Here is a 22566-nt window from a genome sequence, read left to right as displayed (position 1 = left end):
AAATCTTTATTTTCTGCAGTCTGGGAAGGTACATTTTTTTGTTTAATGAATTCCATGGTATGTTGCTGGTATTTCAGCATATGGAACTGACCATTTAATGCTCTAATGGCAAGAGTTGCAGAGGTATATACTTTTTTACCCCATCTGTCTAAGGCTCGAGAATCCCTGTCCGAGGGGGTGGGAGACTCTTGGCTATGGTTGCATTTATTCCTTTAGGCCCTTGGGAGATGAAGTTTGGATCAGCAGTAGGATTCTTGAAAAGAAATTTGTGTGAGTCAAGGACTCTTAATACCTGAGAGGTTTTCTGGGAGCAGGAGGTAAAGTATCAGGAGTTAGGACTGGATTCCATAAAGACATCATCCACAACATCCAGAACAGGAGGGACAGCTAAGGGTCTGTGCTGTGGTAAATCTAAAAATTCCCTGAGTCTCTTTTTGGACTGAGGATAATCCTGGCATTCCCAAAGGAAGTGCCCTCTCAAAGTATGTAGGGTTTCACCAAAAGAAAAATCCTCTAGAGGAGAGGTAGAAGGAATGGATTCCTCTGCATCTGAATCCTCATAAGCAGATAAGGGCATGTCTTCATAATCAGAAACCTCAGAGTCGTCGGACTCTTGGTCAGATAAAGCTGCTGGGGACAAGTCTCTTTCTTTTAGCAGGGGAAGACTGGCTTCCCCTAATCAGCATGATAAGGTCTTCCGCCATTTTAAACATCTGTGATTGTGGCAAGGAAGCAGGCGCGTGAGTTTGGGTTGTCGGCTTTTTAGGCATAGCTCGTACTCTGAGCCTTAGAAACTCGGTAGTTTTAGAAAGAACTGAAGACACAAAAGAAGTCGTCAGTTTGTGCTGAATAACGGTAGTGCGAAGAACTTCCTCAGAAGCAGGTGCCTGCACAGCGGCTCCGGACCCATCCAAGGTAGAGACATCCACAGGTTTCATAGTCAAAGAAGAGTTTCGCCGCATACCAGACTCCGAACGGGTCTTGGTAGCAGCCTGCGAATCCATCGATGCGGACATCAGGGGCTGTGAAAGCGCCTCACTGAGTACCGGCGAACTGGCGACTAGCTTAACTAAAGCGTCGTTGGCAGTTTTGGACCCATGCTGTCTGTCTCTGTCTTTATCCTTACGTTTTTTCAGAAGATCGGTAGTCGGATGGCTGACCGAAGCCAATTCGGAATATGGAGATCGAGAGCGAAAGTATTTAGCTACAATAAGGGCCCAACAATGAATAGTTCGGATGTTGAACAAAGCACAAAAATGGCAGTGAGTGACATCGTGGTCTGGGCCTAAACAGGTTATGCAGTAAGAATGGAAATCTCGGTGTGGTATTTGCTTTCCACAGGCGAGACAATTGTTAACTTTTTCTGACCTCGATGAGAGCAAGAAAAAAGGATCCCCAGCGGGGTACTTAGCTTTAGAAGACTTCAACTTCAATTTCGGGAACGAAAATTCCGGTAGCGGCCGACCAGCACTCGTGCTTACTGCTTCTGCTATGGGCTCCTCGGCAAGAAAGACTGATGTAATGGCATCGGCTGCCTGTTTTTATACCACTGATGACCTGACGTCAGTCCTGGAGCGACAGCAACCGACTCAGAAATACTAAGCCTCTGGTATTTGGGCAGATTGAGGGCTACCCCTGGCAGGATAACCCAAGTGTGATGACCGCAACAGTGAAACATGAAGAACATCTGTGCAGCTCTGAAATACCCCTTCAAATCATGTAATCCCCAAACCACCTTGATCTTCTGGAAGGATCAACATATTCCACTTGCCTTTTGCCCTCTTTCCCTCCCACATAAAATCCTTCAACTCTTCATTAACTGCCATCCACAAATTCTCCTCTAGTTAATACAAGTATGTCTGACCTGTGTACAAAATTAAAGGGACTAAACACTTTCACTAATTATGTCTTGTTATCCTTATCTATAAAACACAGCTTCCAATTTCTCAGATTTTATATTATCTTTTGTTTAGTCACTTCTCACATATCCTTAGCTGCCATAACAGAATCCTTTTTAAAACATGCTCCTAATGCACTTAATTTTATCCTGTTCCCATAAATATGGATATTGCTGAACAAAATCATGCGTTGGTACATTGTCTACAGCTACGGCCTTTTTTTAATCTTCATTAATTTTGCATCCTGAAAAGACTATAAACTGTCTCAGAATATTCCACAACACTAAAATATCCTTTTCCGGTTTTATCAAGTACAAAATAATATCATCTGCAAATAAAGACAACTTTTCTTTATTACCATACCAATTACATCCTTGAATTTCTGAGTCCCTTATTTTCTTTACCAATGGTTCTAAATATAAGCAAATAAAGGGGAATGAGTACACACTCCCTGGGTTCCTCTGCTCAAACAGAACTGAGAGGAACTTGGCACTTTAATTTTCACCTCCGATCCCTCAAATATCCTCTTAATCAGCCTTATTTTATCAGATGAATGCAAATGCTTCCACTACCCTACTCATAAAATCCCAGCTTACTCTGCTGAATGCTTCATCTGCATCAAGACCCACCAACAACAGCTGTAACTTCTTACATTCTGCTTCCCTCTGGATCATAGCTGATCTATTTAATGTTGCTAAATGTTTGCCTCCTCTCCAGAAAACCACATTAATCCATGCTAATCAATTTTAGCTCACCTCTGCCATTCTTTTAGCCACTACAGACAAACACTTTATAATCACGGTTTAGAATCGAAATAGGCCTATATGAAGCTGGATCTGACGGGTCTTTACCATCTGTAGGTATTACAGCCACCACAGCTTTCTTCCAGGACTCTGGTGTTTCTCTTCCTTTCAAAATACTGCTAAACACAACCTTCCAGGTCTTCTATCACTTTCTTCCTTCCTACCTTCCAAACTTCCACAGGAATACGATCTGTTCCTAGAGACATTCCTGTAGACTGGTTATACATCACCATTTTTTATCTTTTCTCCTCCTATCCTGTTAGTAAAGGAGCCTCATTTACTGCTAACCTTAGCATATTTAATTGTTCCACAAACACTTTCATTCGACACTTTTTCTTGATTTCCAAATTCCCCTGCTTTATACATAAAATGTCTTAAGTATTTCTGATACTCTACAGGATCTCTGGTTATTTTCCTTGATATAGGCTCACTAAGCTTGGCAACATCCCTTATGCATACTATTGAGGTAGTCCCTTATTGTCTCTTTAGCACTCTGCAGTTGTGCCTCCTCTTGTTCTGAGAGATTCCCTCTCTTCTGCAGTAATTTTACCTTTGTCAGTCTCGCTAATAATTCTTGTTACTTGCTAACCATACCTCTTTTCTGTTAAATTTCTACCCTATTTTTCAACTCCACTTTCATTTTATCCTACTCCCTAGCTAATTTTTCTGAAGAAATTTCTATCTTCCCTAACAACTCCCAAACACTACACATTCAATAAACTCCTCTCTGTTTAACAGAGAAGTGGGAAAGTGCAAGTGTCATAATTTTATTTCATTACCTTGCATTTTTATTTTAGTCATTATTAGAGCATAATATGAAATAGATACTGGATGTGTATCAGAACATTCAATGAAATACACATGTTCTTGTGAAATATAATCTCAATCTAGTGTAGCCCAGTTTTTGTATCTTGGGGAAAAATAATGTAAATTCTCTCAGAGCTCCTGTTTCTAAATTCACATCTTGCGTACGAAATATATTTGTAACTATACTATGTAGGTTATTCTGGTTATATTTTTGCTACTGATGAGGTGAAATTATTATTTTTGCTTTTAACGTTAACGTTTTTGTTTATACTACTACAATTTATCTTTTGTTTTTTTTGTGGAGCTTTTCTCCTCAGGCCTCCACTGAAAATTGGTTCTTTATGGCCCAGTTGGACGTTCCTGGTAAACAAATGTCAAATAAATAAACTAAATATATATTTTCCCTTGTAGACACTCCAGAATCTTCCTCACTGCTGCAAATCAAATTCCAGTCCCCACCTCTAAGTAATGTTCCTTGCTGAAAGCTGATTATGTCTCCCAGAATTTTCTTAAGCTCCACAGCAGCAGTTTTAGGTGGAATATAAATATATGCTAGAGTAATCCTATCTCCCTTGCCAGAAGCCCCCTACTATTAGAATTCTACCACCATCTTTTTCCCCCCTTCTATCAACATCAGGGCTCCCCCAGCAATTAATAAAAGTACTCTCCTTTTCCTCTATTCCAGATATTCAGCTGAATAACCATCCTGAAATCTTTTCTTTATCAAATTCAAATACTCATTTCTTTCCAAACGTGTCGCCTGCTATTTGCACTCTGCTTTTTTTTTTAATATAGTTCATTACGCTTTCTTTTTTTATATACCTGTGAGACCATTCACATTTAAAGATAATATGGAAAGTGCTGTCATTATGATAAGAAGTTATTATTCACACCGGTTATGCATAACAGCTTTTTTTAAATGTCTAGTTTCAGCTTTTGTGTTACATACACACAGTACACTAATGCTTGGCAGGTTGATCTTTTACACAGTTGTTTCTTGTTATATCCATCTAAACCTATGTCGCATCTTACAAGACTTGATATTTTAATGAAAACCCCCCAAAAAAATAACAAATGCCCCTCATAACCTTTTAACTTAATAATTGTCCCAGACTGATGGCTACATTCATAGGCTTGAATTGGCATATGCTGAAGGTTATCAATTCTAAAATGCATGGTGCAGCCTGTGATTCTACTTACACTAAGTGCTATATGTTTTTGTCTTACCTTTATTCCTTTCCCAGATGTAGAAAGCAACTTGAATGCTTTCAGAAAATGTAATCCTTTAGCCATTGGAAAAAAGAGAGTATCCTGTTTTTATTACCCTTATCAGTTTTTCACCATAGAAACACGAGATACACAGTTGCCTTCAGCTACAAGCTTCTCGCATCTTGTGTTGCACTGTGAACATTTGTTGCACTGTAACCAACAACCGCACTGTATGAGGATGAACAAAGCACCGGACAGTCTTTTAGAGGACGAAAAACACGGTGATTCATTAAGAGTTTAAAGTTATATTTGTTCAATAAACTAGTTGTTTTTATTTTGTTTGCTGTCCCGTGCTTTGTTCATCCTCATACAGTGCGGGTGTTGGTTATTTGTTCGGTTCCTCATATTTTGGTTATTATTTGTTGCACTGTAAAAATTTGCTAGAGAAAAAACTTTTCATTACATTCAGTATTCCTTTATTTACTTGTTTCCCCTTAAACTTTATCACATCAAGCCAAGGGCCTTGATCCAGGCATCCCCCTATGCAAAGGTAAGCAAAAGCATACAAGTTTGAAGGAGGAAAAAAGGGCACCCATTTACTTTAGTATCCCTACTACACACAAAAACAACAGAAGCAGCTTTAATTGGTAATGTGTAGTATATATGTCATGTTTTACAAAAATACTGTTAAGAACAAAACTGTTTTCCTTACAGTTACCTCTTTCCTTCTCTTAATGTTCTTCTAAACATTAATGACACGAAGTAAAGCATATGCATTGGAGTCCCCTACAAGTTTAACAAAGTTAAAATCCAATATTTCCAGGTTTTCTTGTTCCACCATATTTCAGAAATGCAACTGATGCTTTGTAATCCCACATTTATTTATTAATTCAGAGTTGCTAATTTTCTTCCTGTTGACTGCCATCTGACAAATCCAGTCTGTGGTTCATTTCCAGCATATTCCTGGTTCTTCTAGTCAACGCCTGTGCTTTTTTCCTGTCTCTAAAGTACTTCCCTTTGGAACAGTGGAAAATGCTTCACTGGCATAGTCACTCTATGTACTTTATCAGAAAAATAAGCAGGAGAATCCCCTTCTGTTTGATAGCTCTCATTTTGTTCAACAAACATTTTGTATTTCCTAACTAGCATGCACTGCATCAAAAAAAAAATACTTTGATCCTCCATGAAAAAATATTCTGAAGATAGCTGGATACAGCAGCTTGAATCTCGCACCTGTTTCTCGACATTCCTTGATATCTGGAATAAATTTACTCTTTTGCTTGCTGTACAGCGAGTAATATTTTTTTCACAAATACACTACCATCTTTAACTTTTTGTACTTTGTCCTTCTGACAGAGTTTTGTCAGAATTAACTCTTTCTACTGATAGGATTGCATTTTTACGGTTAGAAGTCTTTGCTGCTTTCTCATAGTCAGGTTTGGAGCTTACACGTGATGTGCCCTTTTAATTAACATCCCCTGCTGTGGAATACCAGTCCGGTTGCTTCTTTGTGCTTTCTTAAAATTAATAGTCTGTTCCATCCAAGTTTTCCCTACGTGCTTTGTCCTCTAATTCTACCATTTTTTGAAACATCCCCTATGAGCAATCTCCTACTCAAGCAGCCTTTTCTTCATTTTGACCTCTGATTTTTACAGTTTTATCAGCTCATCTGAATATCCGTTTAACTCATGACATCCGAGTGATGCCTCCAGGTGCAGCTGCAGTTAACTGCTACTGATGCCTCTAGGTGTCAAATATTGATTGTTCATATTTCTATCAATAATTCCAAAACCATGCTATGTACAAGGTTTTAAAATATTTCTTAAAGCTTACACAATAGCAAACTCAACTGCATTAATAACGGACATCTGTCTAGTGCAGCAAAATAGATATTAACAGTTGTTTTTTATGATATTAACTTTATACAGATATAATTCTGACATTTTTCTAAATATCTCAACAGCCAAGTAGCACAGACAGCATTTTTAGCCTCATATGAAAACTCTTGGCTACCTAAATATAGTACTGCTGACAGCAAGAGTATAACTTGAGTGGTTGCTGAGATATTGTAAATTGTTTACACAATATTACAAATGCAACAGTTACTGTGTTTACTGAGTTATAAATTTCATTTTAACATCTAGAATCTAAAGAATACTAACACTATAAAATAGTTTGTGCTGAAGAGTTTGCCATTTATACTTCTTTCATAATCCCTAAGGTTTCAGAGATATGAACATCTGTTTGGAAAGTCAGGACATAATTTGATTCTGTCAAAAGGCTGAGGCTATGCCCATTGGAAATTACAATGCAAACTTCCTGAGCTCCATTGGAGTGAATGAGTTAAAGCTTCTTCCAGTTTTTCAGACTTTTGTTATTTGAGTTGATATACCCCATTCAGTGTTTTGTTTATTTTAATCGGCTCTGAGCACATCTGACTTTTTTTTTTTCTAGATTACTGGAAGCCAGGTCTTGCACCAAAGCTGGAGCTTGAAAGTACAGTTGTGTACACTTACCATAAATGTAGATGTTCGAATGTATTCAACGTTGCAGTCATTACATTTGGGTTATCTGCTTGCAGTAGCCTTCAGTCAGCCAAATTAACAAAGTCTTGGGTCCTGCGTCGGTTGCTGTCCCTTCTTCCATGATGTCAGGTCGTCATGGGTATAAAACATGCAGCCGACGCCATTACATCAGTTTTTCTTGCCCCAGACGTCAGGTGCCCCCCTAATGGGAAGCAATTAAATCTATAATACAAGGATACACCTCCAAAAAAAAAGCAAATACACCAAAAAGTTTTTTGAGCATAGTAAGTGAGAGTAGAGGTATAGCCAAAAGAAGAAAGGGGGCTGGAGGGAGGGTAACCAGGAATGCAACAGTGAATACACTCGAAAATCTACATTTATGGTAAGTGTACATAACTGTACTATGTTCTTCGTGTTTCACTGTTGCAGTCATTACATTTTGGTAGATTCCCAAAGCTAAGGTTGGGAGGAGGAATTTAAATAGAATTAGGACCAGCTATAAGGCCCTGCAAGACTGCAGTAGCAAAACCAGCTCTGGATTTAGAGAAAACTGGCAAATGATAATGCCGGTAGCAGCTTCTAGGATGTCCCTTGTAAGGACGCCCCTGTGAAAGGCTGTAGAAGTAGATGCAGCCCTGGTTGAATGGGGTCTCATGCCCTGTGGGATAGATTTTCCATGGTGCTTGTAGCAGAAATTAATGTAATGGCCTATCCATTTTGAAATGGTTTGCTTTGAAATAGCTTTCCCCTCTGTCCCTGCAGCAAATGCCACCAGCAGTTCCTCAGATTTCCTTTGAAGTTTAGTCCTGTCCAAGTAGAATCTAAGTTGTCTGTGCACATCTAAGGAGTGCAGTATCCGTTCCCCTTTGTTCTGTGGGTTAGGAAGAAGGTAGCCAAATGAATGGCCTGATTAACAGCCACACTGGATACCACCTTGGGCATGAAGGAGGGATTGGTTCTGAGGGACACCCTGTCGGCATGAAAGATGATGAAAGGCTCCACTGCCATAAGGGCCTTTAACTCAGATATCCTTCGTGCAGAAGTGATTGCTAAAAAGAAAGCTGTTTTCCAGGAAAAAAAAATTACATCTGCAGTAGCAGCTGGCTCGAAAGGAGGAAGAGTGAGTTTCTCCAAGGCAAAGTTAAGGTCCCAGGCTGGAGTTGGAGCTCTCCCAGGTGGCCTTAAATTTTTGGCCCCTCTGAGGAACTGCTTGAGCAGTGGGTGAGAGAAGAGGGAAGACTCTGTGCTATAATGAGCTGAGGCATGAATTTTGATGCAGGAAAAGGACAAGCCCTTATGAAACATCTCAGTCAAATATTTTAGAATCTGAGGTAAACTGGGCACTGCTGCGCTCATCCCTTGAGATTGGTTCCAGGTACAAAATCTTTTCCATTTTGCAGAATAAGATTTTTGAGTACTAGGCCTCCTAGCCTCTAAAATGATATCCATCACTGATTTACTGAGGGGTGGTAAAGGAGAGATTAGGTAATTACCCAGGCTGCTAGGTTCAGGATTTGTAGCTGAGGGTGCAGAATCTGGTTCTCCTGCTGAGACAACAGGGAAGGAGTCTGAGGCAGATGCCATGGGGCCATGTGTGACACACTGCGCAGGAGGGGGTACCAGTGTAGGCGTGGCCAGTCTGGTGCAATTAAAATTGTCCTTGGCTTGTCCTGTTTGATCTTTAGAGGTACCTTGGAGAGCAGAGGTAGAGGAGGAAAGGCATAAACTGATAGGCTTTTCCAGCTGAAGGATAGAGCATCCACTTTCCTAGCTAGTTTGTAGGAATCCTTGTGCAAAATTTGTCCAATTGATGGTTCTGGGGGGAGGCAAAAAAGTCTATATCTGGGCTCCCCCATTTGTTTGTCAACATGTTGAAAATCCTTGGTTTCAGTTTCCACTCGTGTGGGTCCATGAGATTTCTGCTTAGTCCATCTGCTAGTGTATTTAGTTTTCCTGGCAGGAATTGAGCTTGTAGATTCACTTGGTAGCTCAATGTGTTCCACAATGCCATGGCTAGTCTGCAGAGGGAGTAAGAGTGTGTACCTCCCTGCCTGTTTATGTACCACATGATCGTGGTGTTGTCTGTCTTTACCATTAGTTGTCCTGGACGAATGTGGTCCTTGAAGGCTGTCAGAGCATTCTGTACAGCTAACGTTTCCTTTTGATTTATGTGTAGGTGCATTTGATTTGGGTTCCATTTGCCCCGAATGCACTTCCCAGTCAGGTGAGCCCCCCATGCATAGTCTGATGCGTTTGTTGTTAAGGTTTGGACAGCAGGGGATAGTGTAAATGGTAGTCCCTTGTTTTGGTGGCAGGCCTTTGCCCACCAAAGGAACTCTAGGCGTAGGCAAGGTATGATAGGAATCATAGCTTCTAGATCCTGTAAATGTTGACACCATAGGCTTTTGAGATACCATTGCAGCTTCCTCATATGCAGCCTTGCATATGGAATTAGAAGAATGCAGGAGGCCATGAACCCAAAGGCTTGCAGTATTTGCCTTGCAGATAACTGGATTTTTGTGGCCACTTGTTTGAAGTAGGTTGTCAAGTGAGTGTTTCCCTGGCGTGAGGAAAGCCATCTGGGAAGTTGTATTCAAGCTTGCTCCCAGGAATATAATTTGTTGACAGGGTACCAGGCGTGATTTCTTTTTGTTTATGATGTACCACAGACAAGTCAGTACCCTTTCAACAAAGGCCAGATGATTCAAAGTATGTCCTGGTTTTCTGCCTGAATTAGACAATCGTCCAGGTATGGATATATTTGAATATTTCTTTGCCTGCAGAATGCAATGACTGGAGCTAGGCACTTTGTGAATACCCTGGGCGCAGTAGATAAGCCAAATGGCAGTGCAGAGAACTGATAGTGCACGTAGCCTGCTTTAAATCGTAGGTATCTTCTACAAGACTCCCTGATAGGGATGTGCAAGTATGCTTCTTTTAAGTCTAGTGATGCCAACCATGCATATTTGCCTAGCATAGGAAGCAGCTGGTGAAGAGTCAGCATCTTGAATTTTGGAATCACTAGAAAGCTATTTAGAATAGAAAGGTCCAGAATAGGACGCCATGTATTGCCTTTTCTGGGTACCAGAAAAAGTCTCTATTAGAAACCTTGTCCCTTTTCCTCTTCTGGTACCAACTGAATAGCCCCTATGCTTAAGAGAGAGAGTGAACTGTTCATACAGTTGAATGCCTGATATCAAGAAATGTTGTTTCTCTGCAAGTGGTGAGTGGGGTTCAGGAGGGGATTAGACCGTATATGTGTGTTTGGGTGTTAGGGTTAGACAATGGTAAAGGTGTTGTGAGTTTGGATGTTAGTGTGTTTAGGGTTAGGGTTGGGGTTAGATCTTTGTTTGTAGTGTGTGTTTGAATGTACAAGCCTGTCTTGTGTAGTGTTACGGGAAAGGCTTTTTTAAGGTACAGTGTGGGGTTAGGGTTAGCAAGCATTACTAGGGTAAGCCGGTTGAAGCCCAACCATCTCAGTAGCGTGCGTTAACCATAACTCCTCCCAAACTCTAACCCCACACCATATCTTAAAAAAGCTTCCTTTAACACTGCCATCATTCAAACAAATTGGAGGCTAGATAGATTAGTGTAAACATTGAAAAAGGAAAGCAAGTTACTTTTCTGAAGTTTCACTCATTTGATGTTTAAGTAATTTGATGTTATTGTATGCTTGATCTTATTTTTGTCAGTGTTTTGTTCGACATTTAGTAAGTTCAATCATACGTGACAAAATCATATCCACAAATGAATTGGTTTAGCAATATTCATAAGGACGTGACAAGATGAAGCATTTAGGTATACGGACTAAAAAGGATTCTAATATGGCAACTGAGGATGGCTGGGAAGAGAGTAAACAAAAGATAACAAAACTGTGAAGATGGAAGCTCTTGATTATGTATCTGGATATTAAGACACAAACAGTGAAAATGTGCCCTTAGTTTTACACAGAGGTCAAGCACATTTTTTATCAGCATATGAGAAGTTGTGGACCATAATAAAGAGTTGAAGGAATTTATTTGGGAGGGGAAGAGGACAAGATTTAAATAGGATACGTTGACTGTCCCCATAGGAGAAAGGTGGTTTAAGATTACATGAAGGACAATTTTAGAGCTAAGCAATTAAGGCTCATATATGTAAAACAATCAAGTTATGTCACATTGGAAATTGATGATGATGAAACTTGGGGGTGGTGGGGATTTCAAGACGTAAAGGAGAGATGAAAACTTTGGATGCTGGTCATTAAGGAGAATAACAACCCAAAAGATTACTAAATTCATAAAACAGTAAAAGGTATTCTAAGGACTAAGCCAACATGCAAATGGAGAAATGAGATTTTACCAATAGGAATGACTGCACGTGTAAGGTAGAGAAAGTGGACAAGAGACAGCTGGAATTTACTGCAGAAATTCAGTAAAGGAATGAAGGATTTGTGCTCAAACTATCAGAAAAGGAAAGGTAACACAATGGGATAAGGCTACACAGAAGTTTATACTAGAGTTGGAAACCACCTTCCCTTCCGGGGATTGATAACAGGATACAGGCAAAGAGAAAGAGACAGGGGATTGTTAAATTAAAAAAGGCCACAAATAAAAAAACAAAAGTAACCACAGTGTAAAATATTACAGTCCAAACCATACACTGTGAAGCAGTAGAAAACACTTTCAGTCAGCCAGACTCTTCAGTCCAAGCTGTTTTTATCCTTCCAACACACAAAGACACAGATTAAGTGCTTTCATCCCCTAAACTGGGGGCTACATCAAAATATTCGTATGTAAAAAGTGTTTGTAGTGCATATCATTTGAGCATTAAGGTAGTTGTATCTTTAAAGGATTGTGAAGGGTGATGACATCACTCATTTTTAACAATATTTAAAGGCTGTGCTATGGAGTAGAAGGGTAAAAACAGCTTGGACTGAAGAGTCTGGCTGACTGATGGTGTTTTCTACTGCTTCACAGTGTATGGTTTGGATTTAAAATTAAAAAAGGCTCTGGCAGTATTTTTAGTTGAATCTGGAACAAACACTGCTTTATAAAAGGGATAATGAGTATGGCATATAAAAACTGCAGGATAGCTATAAGAATTGATCAGAGGAAGTTAGAAAAGATTGGAAAGAGAATGAAATGCCAAGATACAAAGGGATGATGGGGGGGGGGTGTAACTAGTTGAAAGATTTCAAAAAATTCCCAACAGAATACGTTTTGTCAGAAATTTTGGGGGAACAGATAGTTGTAACTATGGAAGTCACTCTTTTCAGCTGAGAAATAGGATCTGAATTGTCCAGGCATAGTAAGGTCTTACTACATTTAATACTACTAGCTGCAAAAAAAAAAAATAGGAATGATTAGAAATGTAAATCAAAATCTAAACCAAGTGGAGCTAATGTGGGACATTTAGAAAAGGGAAGGAGCAAATTGTACAGAAATGGAATTTGTGAGAACAATACAGACAAAATTGTGATCAGGAGGAGGAGGAGGAGTGAAATTTAAGGGCTAGAAGAACTTATCAATTTATGTAATGCTGGAATGAATGAAAATTGCGAAAATGTATACTGCGTGAAAATAAAGAAAATGTTATCATGGTCTGTTTTCTTTTCAATTACTATATATGTATCTATGTTACTTTAAAAAAGTAATATTTAATAAATATTTTTAAGAAAAACAATTAACAGTGAACAAAGGAAGAGGTGAAATAAAAATGGTGATGTATTATCAATCAATCAACAGGAAAGTCTTCAGGACCAGACAATATTAATGTGAAAGTGTGGAGGAAGAAAGTCAAAGATCAGAAAAGTTTTAAAAGAAAGCTGAGGTTGATGCATTACCCCAAGAGGGTAAAGACACTTCAGAATCGGTTTCGTACAGACTGATTCCATTTATACACTGCGACAACAAAATGTTTATGTCTATGCTACTTAAGAGAATGACAAAGGTGTTGCCAAATCTGACATATCGACCAAAGTTGTGCAGAATGGAGAGAAACATTTGTAAACATTAACACAACAATGATGAACTAGAGGGAAGCAGCGTGTAAGAAAATGCCAAATTTGTTGTTGGGTCTTAATGCAGAGAAGGCATTCAATAGATTCAGCTGGGATTTTATAAGTAGGGCAAAGGTAGCATTTGCGTTCCATGACAGAATAATGGGGTTAATTAGGACGATATGTATATGAAGGGTCGTAGGCAAGAATTAAGATGGGAAATTCCGTCTCCAACAAGCGAAGTTAGAACAGAGAAACCAAGCAGGAGTGTCCTCTTTTCCCTTTATATGTTTTATACTCAGAGCCACAGGCAAAGAAAATAAGGGTCTCACAAATTTAAAGATGCAACTTGTATGGTAATCGAGAAAAATTAGCTTTCTGCAAGACATCACTTAGTACTTGATAAATCCAGAAAAACATGTTTTGGTGTTGTGTGAACATTCTAAGCTGGTTTCAAGCCTTTTCAGGATAACAAAATAACAGATAAAACAAATGGTATAATGATAAAAATATGCACCTTTACTTTAACTGGTTTGGCAATTCAGACACTTGCTAGTATGGTAAACAAGTATAACAGTGTAGCTTAGCCTGCATCAGCTAATAACGTAATTAAGCAACTATAACTAAAAATAAAAACATTTAAAGCCAAAAAAATCTTTTGAAACAATTATAAAAAGTAATCATCAACCAACATCTTCACCCACCTGTGTCTGTACCCCACCAGCTCTTAAAGTTAGGTTCATGTTTGAAACGGTGTTTATCTGATTCAGGATCGGCTGACGATTCTAATAAAAACAAAACATGCATTACTATTACTCATTTGTTTGCTAATAAAAATGAATCTTAAATGCAGCACACATTTAACTGCAATTGTTATTTACATCCATTTCAGTTTTCCATCGACACTGGTGTCATTACACATCTCCTCTTATGGTAAACAATCTATGAAATGCAGTGGATTAAACAGCTTCTAAATCATGAAACTGTTCCTCAGAAATAACACTTACTTTCATTTATAGCATATATCTACATACTTTTTTCAAATAACAGGTAAGCAAACAAGACACAAGCCCAATTACAGAAGAAAGCAAAGCAACCTGGGAGTTTACAATCACCACACACAGTAACATGAACACTGCACCAACAAAGCATTGCTGAGGAGGAACAGCAGAGGCACTTCTGTGAAACACTGGCACAGGTACTAAGACACAGAGTCTGCCTAATATCATTTATCACTTTTCAAACCAATAGCAGCACTACTGCTCATACCATTTCATTCTCAACACTCTTGAAACCGAAGCTTTCTTACAAGCCGATTACCATAATTATGTTTTGCTGTTTTAGGAACATGACACTGAATTTATTAAGATATTAATAAACCAGCTAATAATAAGGCAGTTATTTACAACTCAAACTGAATTCTAAAAATATGAAAAAAGAAGTTATGTACTTACTATAACGTTCCATCTGAGTAGTTAGACTTCATTTGTCATCAACCTGTGGGCTTCGGATCCAAGACGGGAGTTTCACCAGCATCAGATCCGAGCTCCAAGCTCCTCCCCTTACCCATAACACCATTGCATCTAATTCCTTCCCTCAGATTGAGTTTGCCACCCAACACATGCGCCCGATCAGCAAAAACCTGACCCACAAGCAAAGACAAGAGGGCCGCAAGGGTACTCTCTCAGTCACTCAAGTGAAAGAACTCAAAAACAAGGTCATGGGAAGGAGGAAGGGAAGGTTGATAACAAATGAAGTCTAACTACTCAGATGGAACTTTATGGTAAGTACATAACTTCTATATCTGAAGTAGTTAACTTCATTTGGTCATCAACCTGTGGGACAGAGTCCCCAGCTACTATAACCTTGGGAGGCCCTCATGGAAGGATATTCCGGAGTACCACAGAGCCAAAGGATGCACTCCCTCTGGAAACCATGTCCAATTTATAATGAGAAATTAAAGTATGAGATGAGGACCAAGTAGCCGCTGAACAAATATCATCCAAAAATACTCTGGACCAAAAAGTAGCGGACGTAGCCACAGACCTGGAAGAATGAACATGAACCCTCCCCGGAATAGGCATACCTTTATCTTTGTAAACTTGCAGAATCCAAAGGGAAATCCACTTAGCAATAGTCACTTTGGAAACTGGTTTGCCTAGAAAAAGGTCTGGTGAAGGACACAAATAACTGGTCAGATTTGCGAAAGGGGCTAGTCCTGTGTAAGTAGAAATGTAAAGTACAGTTGTGTACACGTACCATAAATGTAGATGTTCGAGTGTATTCACTGTTGCAGTCATCATTTTTGGATTATCTGCTTGCAGTAGTCCTCAGTCGGCCTGATTAACAAAGTCTTGGGTCCTGCATCGGTTGCCGTCCCTTCTTCCATGACGTCAGGTCGTCACGGGTATAAAAAGTACAGTTTTGTACCTACCATAAATGTAGATGTTCGAGTGTATACACTGCTGCAGTCATTACACTTGGGTTATCCTGCCGTCAGGCGGTTCCCCAGTTGGCCTGAGTTCCAAAGTTTTGGTCTGGCGTCGGTTGCTGTCACCTCCTCCCTGACGTCAGTGCGACAGGGGTATATAAGATGCAGCCGACGCCATTTTCTTCAGTTTTTCTTGCCCCAGATGTCAGGTGCCTGTAAATAGGTAGACAATTCCAATTGCTAATAAAACATACATAAGAAAAGCAAAAGACAACTTACAGCTACCAGCAAATACTCCCCATAGGTAGTAAGGGTAGTAGACAAAGGTACGTACCAGCCAGTAAGAGGGGAAGGAGGGAGGGTAACCTGGACTGCAGCAGGGTATGCACTCGAACATCTACATTTATGGTAGGTACAAAACTGTACTATGTTCATCGTGTTACACTGCTTCAGTCATTATACTTGGGTAAAATCCCAAAGCTGAGGTAGGGTGGCTGGTTCTATAAGGCATTAGGGGTGGCTATAAGGCCCTGCAGCATTGCAGTGGCAAAGCCAGCTCTGGATTTAGAGTATGGAGGCAGATGGTAATGATTGGTGAAGGTATGTACAGATCTCCAAGTTGCTGCTTCCAAAATATCCTTGGTAGGTACTCCCCTGAGGTAGGAAGTTGAAGTGGCTGTTGCCCTGGTGGAGTGAGATCTAATGCTGCTAGGTACAGGTTTTCCATGGTATGTGTAGCAGAACCGTATACAATGTCCTATCCATTTTGAAATAGTCTGTTTTGAAATGGCTTTTCCTTGTGCTCCTGCAGCATATGCTACCAATAATTGCTCAGATTTTCTGAAAGCTTTGGTTTTGTCCAAGTAGAAGCGTAACTGCCTGTGAATGTCCAAAGAGTGCAGTAGTCTCTCTCCCCTTTATTCTGTGGTTTAGGATAAAAAGTTGGCAGGTGAATAGATTGGTTTAGAGCCACACTGGATACCACCTTTGGCATAAACGTAGGGTTAGTTCTTAAAGACAACCTGTCCTGGTGGAAAATGAGGAAAGGTTCCACTGCCATTAATGCCTGTAATTCTGAAACTCTTCATGCTGATGTTATTGCCAGGAGTAGAGCAGTTTTCCAAGAGATATATTTTAATTCTGCTGTGTTAGCTGGCTCAAAAGAAGGTAAAGTTAATTTTTCCAAAACAAAGTTGAGATCCCAAGTTGGAGTAGGTGCTCTACGGAGTGGTCTTATGTTTTTAGCCCCTCTGAGGTACTGTTTTAACAGAGGATTTGAGAAAATTGGTGGATCTGTGTTGTAGTGAGCAGAGATGGCAGAGGTGTGGATCTTGATGGATGAAAAGAAGTGGCCTTTGTTCAGCATCTCAGTTAAGTATTGTAGTATCTGAGGAATGTTTGGGACAAGAGGGTCAAGGCTGTGAGCTTGGTTCCAGGCACAGAATTTCTTCCATTTATCCGAATAGGCTTTCCTGGTACTAGGCCTTCTGGCCTCCAGAATGACATCCATAACAGCTTTGGAGAGAGGCACTGCTTGCTTGACTACGGAATCTTCCATGCAGCTAGGTTTAAGGTCTTTAGCTGGCTGTGTATTATTTGATTACTGTGCTGAGTCAGCAGATGTGGGATTTGAGGCAAAATCCAGGGTGGTTCTTTTGCTAAGCTCCTTAAAATTGGATACCAGTGCTGGTGTGGCCAGTCTGGTGCAATCAGGATAATTTTTGGCTCTTCTTGCCTGGCTTTTATGAGTACCTTTGGCAGGAGAGATAGCGGTGGGAAAGCGTATACCTGTAGGTTCTCCCAGCTGAATGAGAGGGCATCCACTTTCCATGCTTGTGGATGGTAACTCCTTGTGCAGAATTTTTGTAGCTGGCAGTTTATTGGGGATGCAAACAGATCTATGTCCGGGCTCCACCATTTCTGTGTTATCTTTCTGTATATTTGTGGATTCAATTCCCATTCGTGGGGATCCATGATGTTTCTGCTTAAGTTGTCTGCCAGTGTGTTTTTCTCTCCTGGCAGGAATTGTGCTTCAGATGAACTTGAAGGTTTATAGCTGTGTTCCACAAGGTCATGGCTCGTCTGCATAGGGAGTAGGAGTGAGTGCCCCCTTGCTTGTTTATGTACCACATAACTGTGGTGTTGTCTGTCTTTAGCAGTAGTTGTCCTGGATGCAGCAGGTCCTTGAAAGCTATAAGGGCATTTTGTATAGCTAGCATCTCTTTTTGATTGATGTGAAGATGCCTTTGTTCTGCAGGCCACGTGCCCTGAATACATTTGCCTGCCATGTGTGCTCCCCAGGTGTAATCCGATGCATCTGTTGTCAGTGTTTGCCTGGCTGTGGGTTGTGTAAAAGACTGTCCCTTGTTGAGGTGACAAGCTTGAACCCACCACTGAAACTCCTGTTGAAGGCACGGTATTAGTGGTATAACTGTTTCCAAACTTTGACAGTGTTGAGACCATACATTCTTTAGGTACCATTGTAGTTTCCTCATATGCAGTCTGGCATATGGAATTAGTAGTATGCAGGATGCCATGTAACCCAAGGCCTGCAGAATGTTTCTTGCAGGGAGTTGGGTCTTTGTTGCCATCAATTTAAAGTATTGAGTCAGTTGTCCTTGCTTGTCTGGCGTGAGATAAGCCATCTGGGCCATTGTGTTCAAGCTGGCACCCAGGAATATAATCTCTTGTGAGGGCACTAGTTTTGATTTCTTTTTGTTTACTGTGTACCCCAGGCAACTTAACTTTTTTTCAAACGCCAGATGCTTTAGAAGAATGCCCTTGCTCTCTGCTTGAATCAGGCAGTCGTCCAGGTACGGATACATTTTAATTCCTTTCTGTCTGCAAAATGCAATTACTGGTGCCAGGCACTTTGTGAAGACCCTGGGCGCAGTAGATAAGCCAAAGGGCAGTGCAGAGAATTAGTAGTGCATTGGACCAGCTATGAATCTGAGGTATCTTCTGCAGTTTTGTCTGATAGGGACATGCAGGTATGCCTCCTTGAGGTCCAAAGTCACGAGCCAAGCTTTCTTGCCCAGCATGGGAAGAAGCTGCTGTAGTGTCAACATTCTGAATTTCGTAACATCCAGGTAAGTGTTTAGAGAAGAAAGATCCAGAATGGGCCTCCAGGTTTTGTCCTTTCTGGGTACCAGAAAGAGTCTTGAGTAAAATCCTTGTCCTTGCTCCTGTGATGGTACCTTTTGAATAGCTCTCATATCCATGAGTGCTGTAATTTGTTTTTGAGCCTCTGCCCATTGATTTGGTGGCAGATTTGGCATTCCTTTTAACCTTGGCAGAGTGTGAAAGTGGAACCTGTAACCTTGAAATACAATGTTGAGAACCCATTTGTCTTTGGTGATCATTTGCCAATTGTGGTAGAAGAGTGCCAGTTTTCCTCCCAAGGGGGCTGCCAAGAGGGATTTGTTTGGCAGCTGTAGTGGGAAGTCACTGGAGCTGCTTTTTATATCGTTGGGACCTTTCTTCCCCTTTTTTCTGGCCTGATGCAACCCATTGTCGAGGCCTGTAAGGACTTTGTGTTTGACCTCTACCTCTTGGACGTCTGTATCTTCCCCTTTGAGGCCTGTCTGTAATTGGAAAGGACCAATTCTTAGCTGGCCAGTTTCTGCTAAATTTAGGAGGCTGAACCTGTAAGAAATCCTTCACCGTTTGCATAGATTTTGCCTTATCCTCCATTTTCTTTAATACCTCTTCTGCCTTAACTCCAAATAACACATCCTGCTGCAAAGGTGTATCCAATAAATTTGCTTTAACATGATCTGGTAACGTATGTTCTTTTAACCAAGCATGTCTTCTAATGACAGAGCCTGTAACTGTTGCTCTGCAGGAGGCCTCTAGAGAATCAAAACCACATTGCAAAGTATGCTTTCCCACTTGTTCAGCTGCATGCAATAAATCCTGCATTTCTTTAAAATTAGGAGGATCTGATTCTGGAAACATTTTTGTTTTAACTGAGACAGTAAAAATTGCTGATATTTTAGCATGTGAAACTGGCAATTTAAGGCTCTCATTGCTAAAGTTGCAGACGTATATACTTTCTTTTCCCATCTGTCTAATGCTCTGGAATCTCTGTCAGAGGGGACTGGATTCTTGGCTGATGAGGCCTTAACTCCTTTGGGTCCCTGAGAAATAGTTTCAGGGTCAGCTACAGGGCTTTTATACAGACATTTATGCGAGTCAGGGACTCTGTAGTATCAGTCAGATTTAACAGAGGCTGGAGGTAAGGAATCAGGATTTAAGCTGGATTCAGTATACACATCATCCACAATATCTAACACTGGCGGAATAGCAAGGGGTCTGTGTTGAGGTAATAAAAGGAAGTCTCTGAGCCTTTTCTTGGATTCTGAGTAATCATGGCCTTCCCAGTGGAAATGCTCCCTCATGGTATGTAGGGTTTCCCCAAAGGAGTAGTTCAGGCGGTGAGGCTGATGGAATTGATTCCTCAGCATCAGAATCCTCATAAGGGGGTAAAGAGTATCCTAGGTCTGAGGATGAATCAGAAGAGATGGACACCTGGTCGGATGAGTCATAGTTTGCATCCTGTCTAGGCCTTTTATCAGGAGGGGGATGGGACCCCCTGATCAGAGTGATTAGGTCTTCGGCCATTTTGAGCATTTGTTTCTAAGGCATGGAGGCCTGTCCTAGAGAATGCTGTATTTGTTTCTTTGATTTTAAAGGAGGCTTAGACTTAGCTGAGGGTTTAATGCTTAACTGAGTAGGTCTGAAGACACCATCTGAAGCTGTGGGTTGCTCAGCTACTCCGGATCCCTCTGAAAGGTTAGTCTCGGTAGGCTGAATAACTTGTGCATCCGAAGGCCCAGCCATCTCCCCGTGGGAGTCAGAGGTGGCCTGTGGTTCTACAGAAGCGGTAGTCAGGGGCTGCGAAGGTGCCTCGCTGAAAACTGGCGAGTGGCCTAGAAGAGGCTTCGTCGTCAGTTTTGGGACTCAGATGCCTATCCTTGTCTTTGCACTTTTTGTGTATTCTGGTCGTCGGAAGTTCTGATGTCATGGTATAATTGCATTTTCTACCAAAATAATGTCGGGCAAAATCAAACCGACGTTTTAATAGTGCGCTTATTAAACCTAGCACAAAATCGACAACCAGTGACGTTGTGGTCTGGGCCTAGGCATGGGATACAATAGGAATGGAAATCCTTATGAGGTATTTGCTTCCCACAAGAAATGCAGTTATTAACTTTTACGGACATCGGTCTGAGGCAAGAAAAAGTTTCCCCAATGGGGTACTTAGCTTTGTAAAAGACTTTGGTTCTGGATTCGGAATGAAAATCTCAGGAGATGGCCGACCGGCACTTGTGAACTGCTTTTGCTTTGGGCACCGCGCAGCAAGAAAGACTGAAGAAAATGGCGTCGGATGCATCTTATATACCCCTGTCGCACTGACGTCAGGGAGGAGGCAACAGCAACCGATGCCGGACCAAGACTTTGGAACTCAGGCCGACTGGGGAACCGCCTGACGGCAGGATAACCCAAGTGTAATGACTGCAGCAGTGTAACACGATGAACATCATGCAGCTGACGCCATTACATCAGTTTTTCTTGCCCCAAATGTCAGGTACGACCTTAATGGGAAGCAATTAAATCTATAAATATACAAGGTAGATGCAGCCCTGATAGAGTGTGGTCTGATCCCCTGTGGGATACGTTTTCCAAGGTGTTTGTAACAGAAACTAATGCAATGGCCTATCCATTTGGAAATAGTTTGCTTTGAAATAGCCTTTCCCTCTGCCCCTGCAGCAAATGCCACCAGCAGTTGATCAGATTTCCTTTGAGGTTTAGTTCTGTCCAAGTAGAATCTAAGTGCATGTCTAAGGAGTGCAGAATCCGTTCCCCTTTGTTCTGTGGATTAGGAAAGAAGGTTGGCAAATGTATGGACTGATTAAGGGCCACACTAGATACCACCTGGGGTTTGAATGAGGGATTGGTCCTGAGGGACACCCTGTCCGCATGAAAGATGATGAAAGGCTCCACTGCCATGAGGGCCTGTAATTCAGATACCCTTCTTGCTGTAGTGATTGCTAAAAGGAAAGCTGTTTTCCAAGAAAGGAATTTTAAGTCCACAGTGGCAGCTGGCTCGAAAGGAGGAAGGGTGAGCTTTTCCAATACAAAGTTGAGGTTCCAGGCTGGAGTTGGAGCTCTCCTGGGTGGTCATAAATTTTTGGCCCTCTGAGGAACTGCTTAAGCAGTGGATGAGAGAAGAGGGGTGGTTCTGTGTTATAATGAGGTGAGATGGCTGAGGCGTGAATTTTGATGGAGGAGAAAAACAGGCCCTCCCTAATGAAGCATCTCAGTTAAGTATTGTAAAATCTGAGGTAAATTGGGCACTGTTGTGCTCATCCCTTGAGATTGGTTCCAGGCAGAGAATCTTTTCCATTTTTCAGTGCAAGACTTTCTGGTACTAGGCCTCCCTGCCTCTAAAATGATATCCATCACTGGTTTACTGAGAGATGGTAAAGGAGAAATTATGTAATTAGCCAGGCGGCTAGAATCAGTGTTTGAAGTTGAGGGAGCAGAATTTGGTTCTCCTGCTGAAACAATACAGTAGGAGTCGGAGGCAGGTGCCATGGGGCCCACAGTGACACACTGCGGAAGACGGGGTACCAGTGTTGGAGTGGCCAGTCTGGTGCAATCAAAATCATCCTTGGTTTGTCTTGTTTGATCTTTAATAGTACTCTGGAGAGCAAAGGCAGAGGAGGAAAGGCATAAACTGATAGGTTTTTCCAGCTGAAGGACAAAGCATCCACTTTCCAAGCTTGTTTGTGGGGAATCCTTGTGCAGAATGTCTCCAACAGATAGTTTTGGGGAGAGGTAAACAGGTCTATATCTGGGCTCCCCCATTTGCTTGTCAACATGTTGAAAATCCTTGGTTCTAGTTTCC

The 22566-nt window shown here is 41.0% G+C and overlaps 1 protein-coding gene across 2 annotated transcripts in view; it reads right to left on the bottom strand.

The window, feature by feature from the left end:
* The window catches only part of NCOA2 (nuclear receptor coactivator 2), a 1980807-nt gene that overhangs the window by 392597 nt on the left and 1565644 nt on the right, over positions 1-22566 (bottom strand). For both annotated transcript variants that reach the window (XM_044067155.1, XM_044067157.1), the window contains exon 19: positions 13927-14007. In XM_044067155.1, the coding sequence (XP_043923090.1) occupies positions 13927-14007 (81 nt within the window). The remainder of the gene's footprint in view (positions 1-13926; positions 14008-22566) is intronic.

Source organism: Protopterus annectens, chromosome 3.part1 (genome assembly GCF_019279795.1).
Source record: "Protopterus annectens isolate FY-2018-M chromosome 3.part1, PAN1.0, whole genome shotgun sequence".
Classification (NCBI taxonomy): Eukaryota; Metazoa; Chordata; order Ceratodontiformes; family Protopteridae; genus Protopterus; species Protopterus annectens.
Note: the sequence above shows the minus strand (reverse complement) of the source record. Positions and strands in the feature narration are given on the sequence as shown.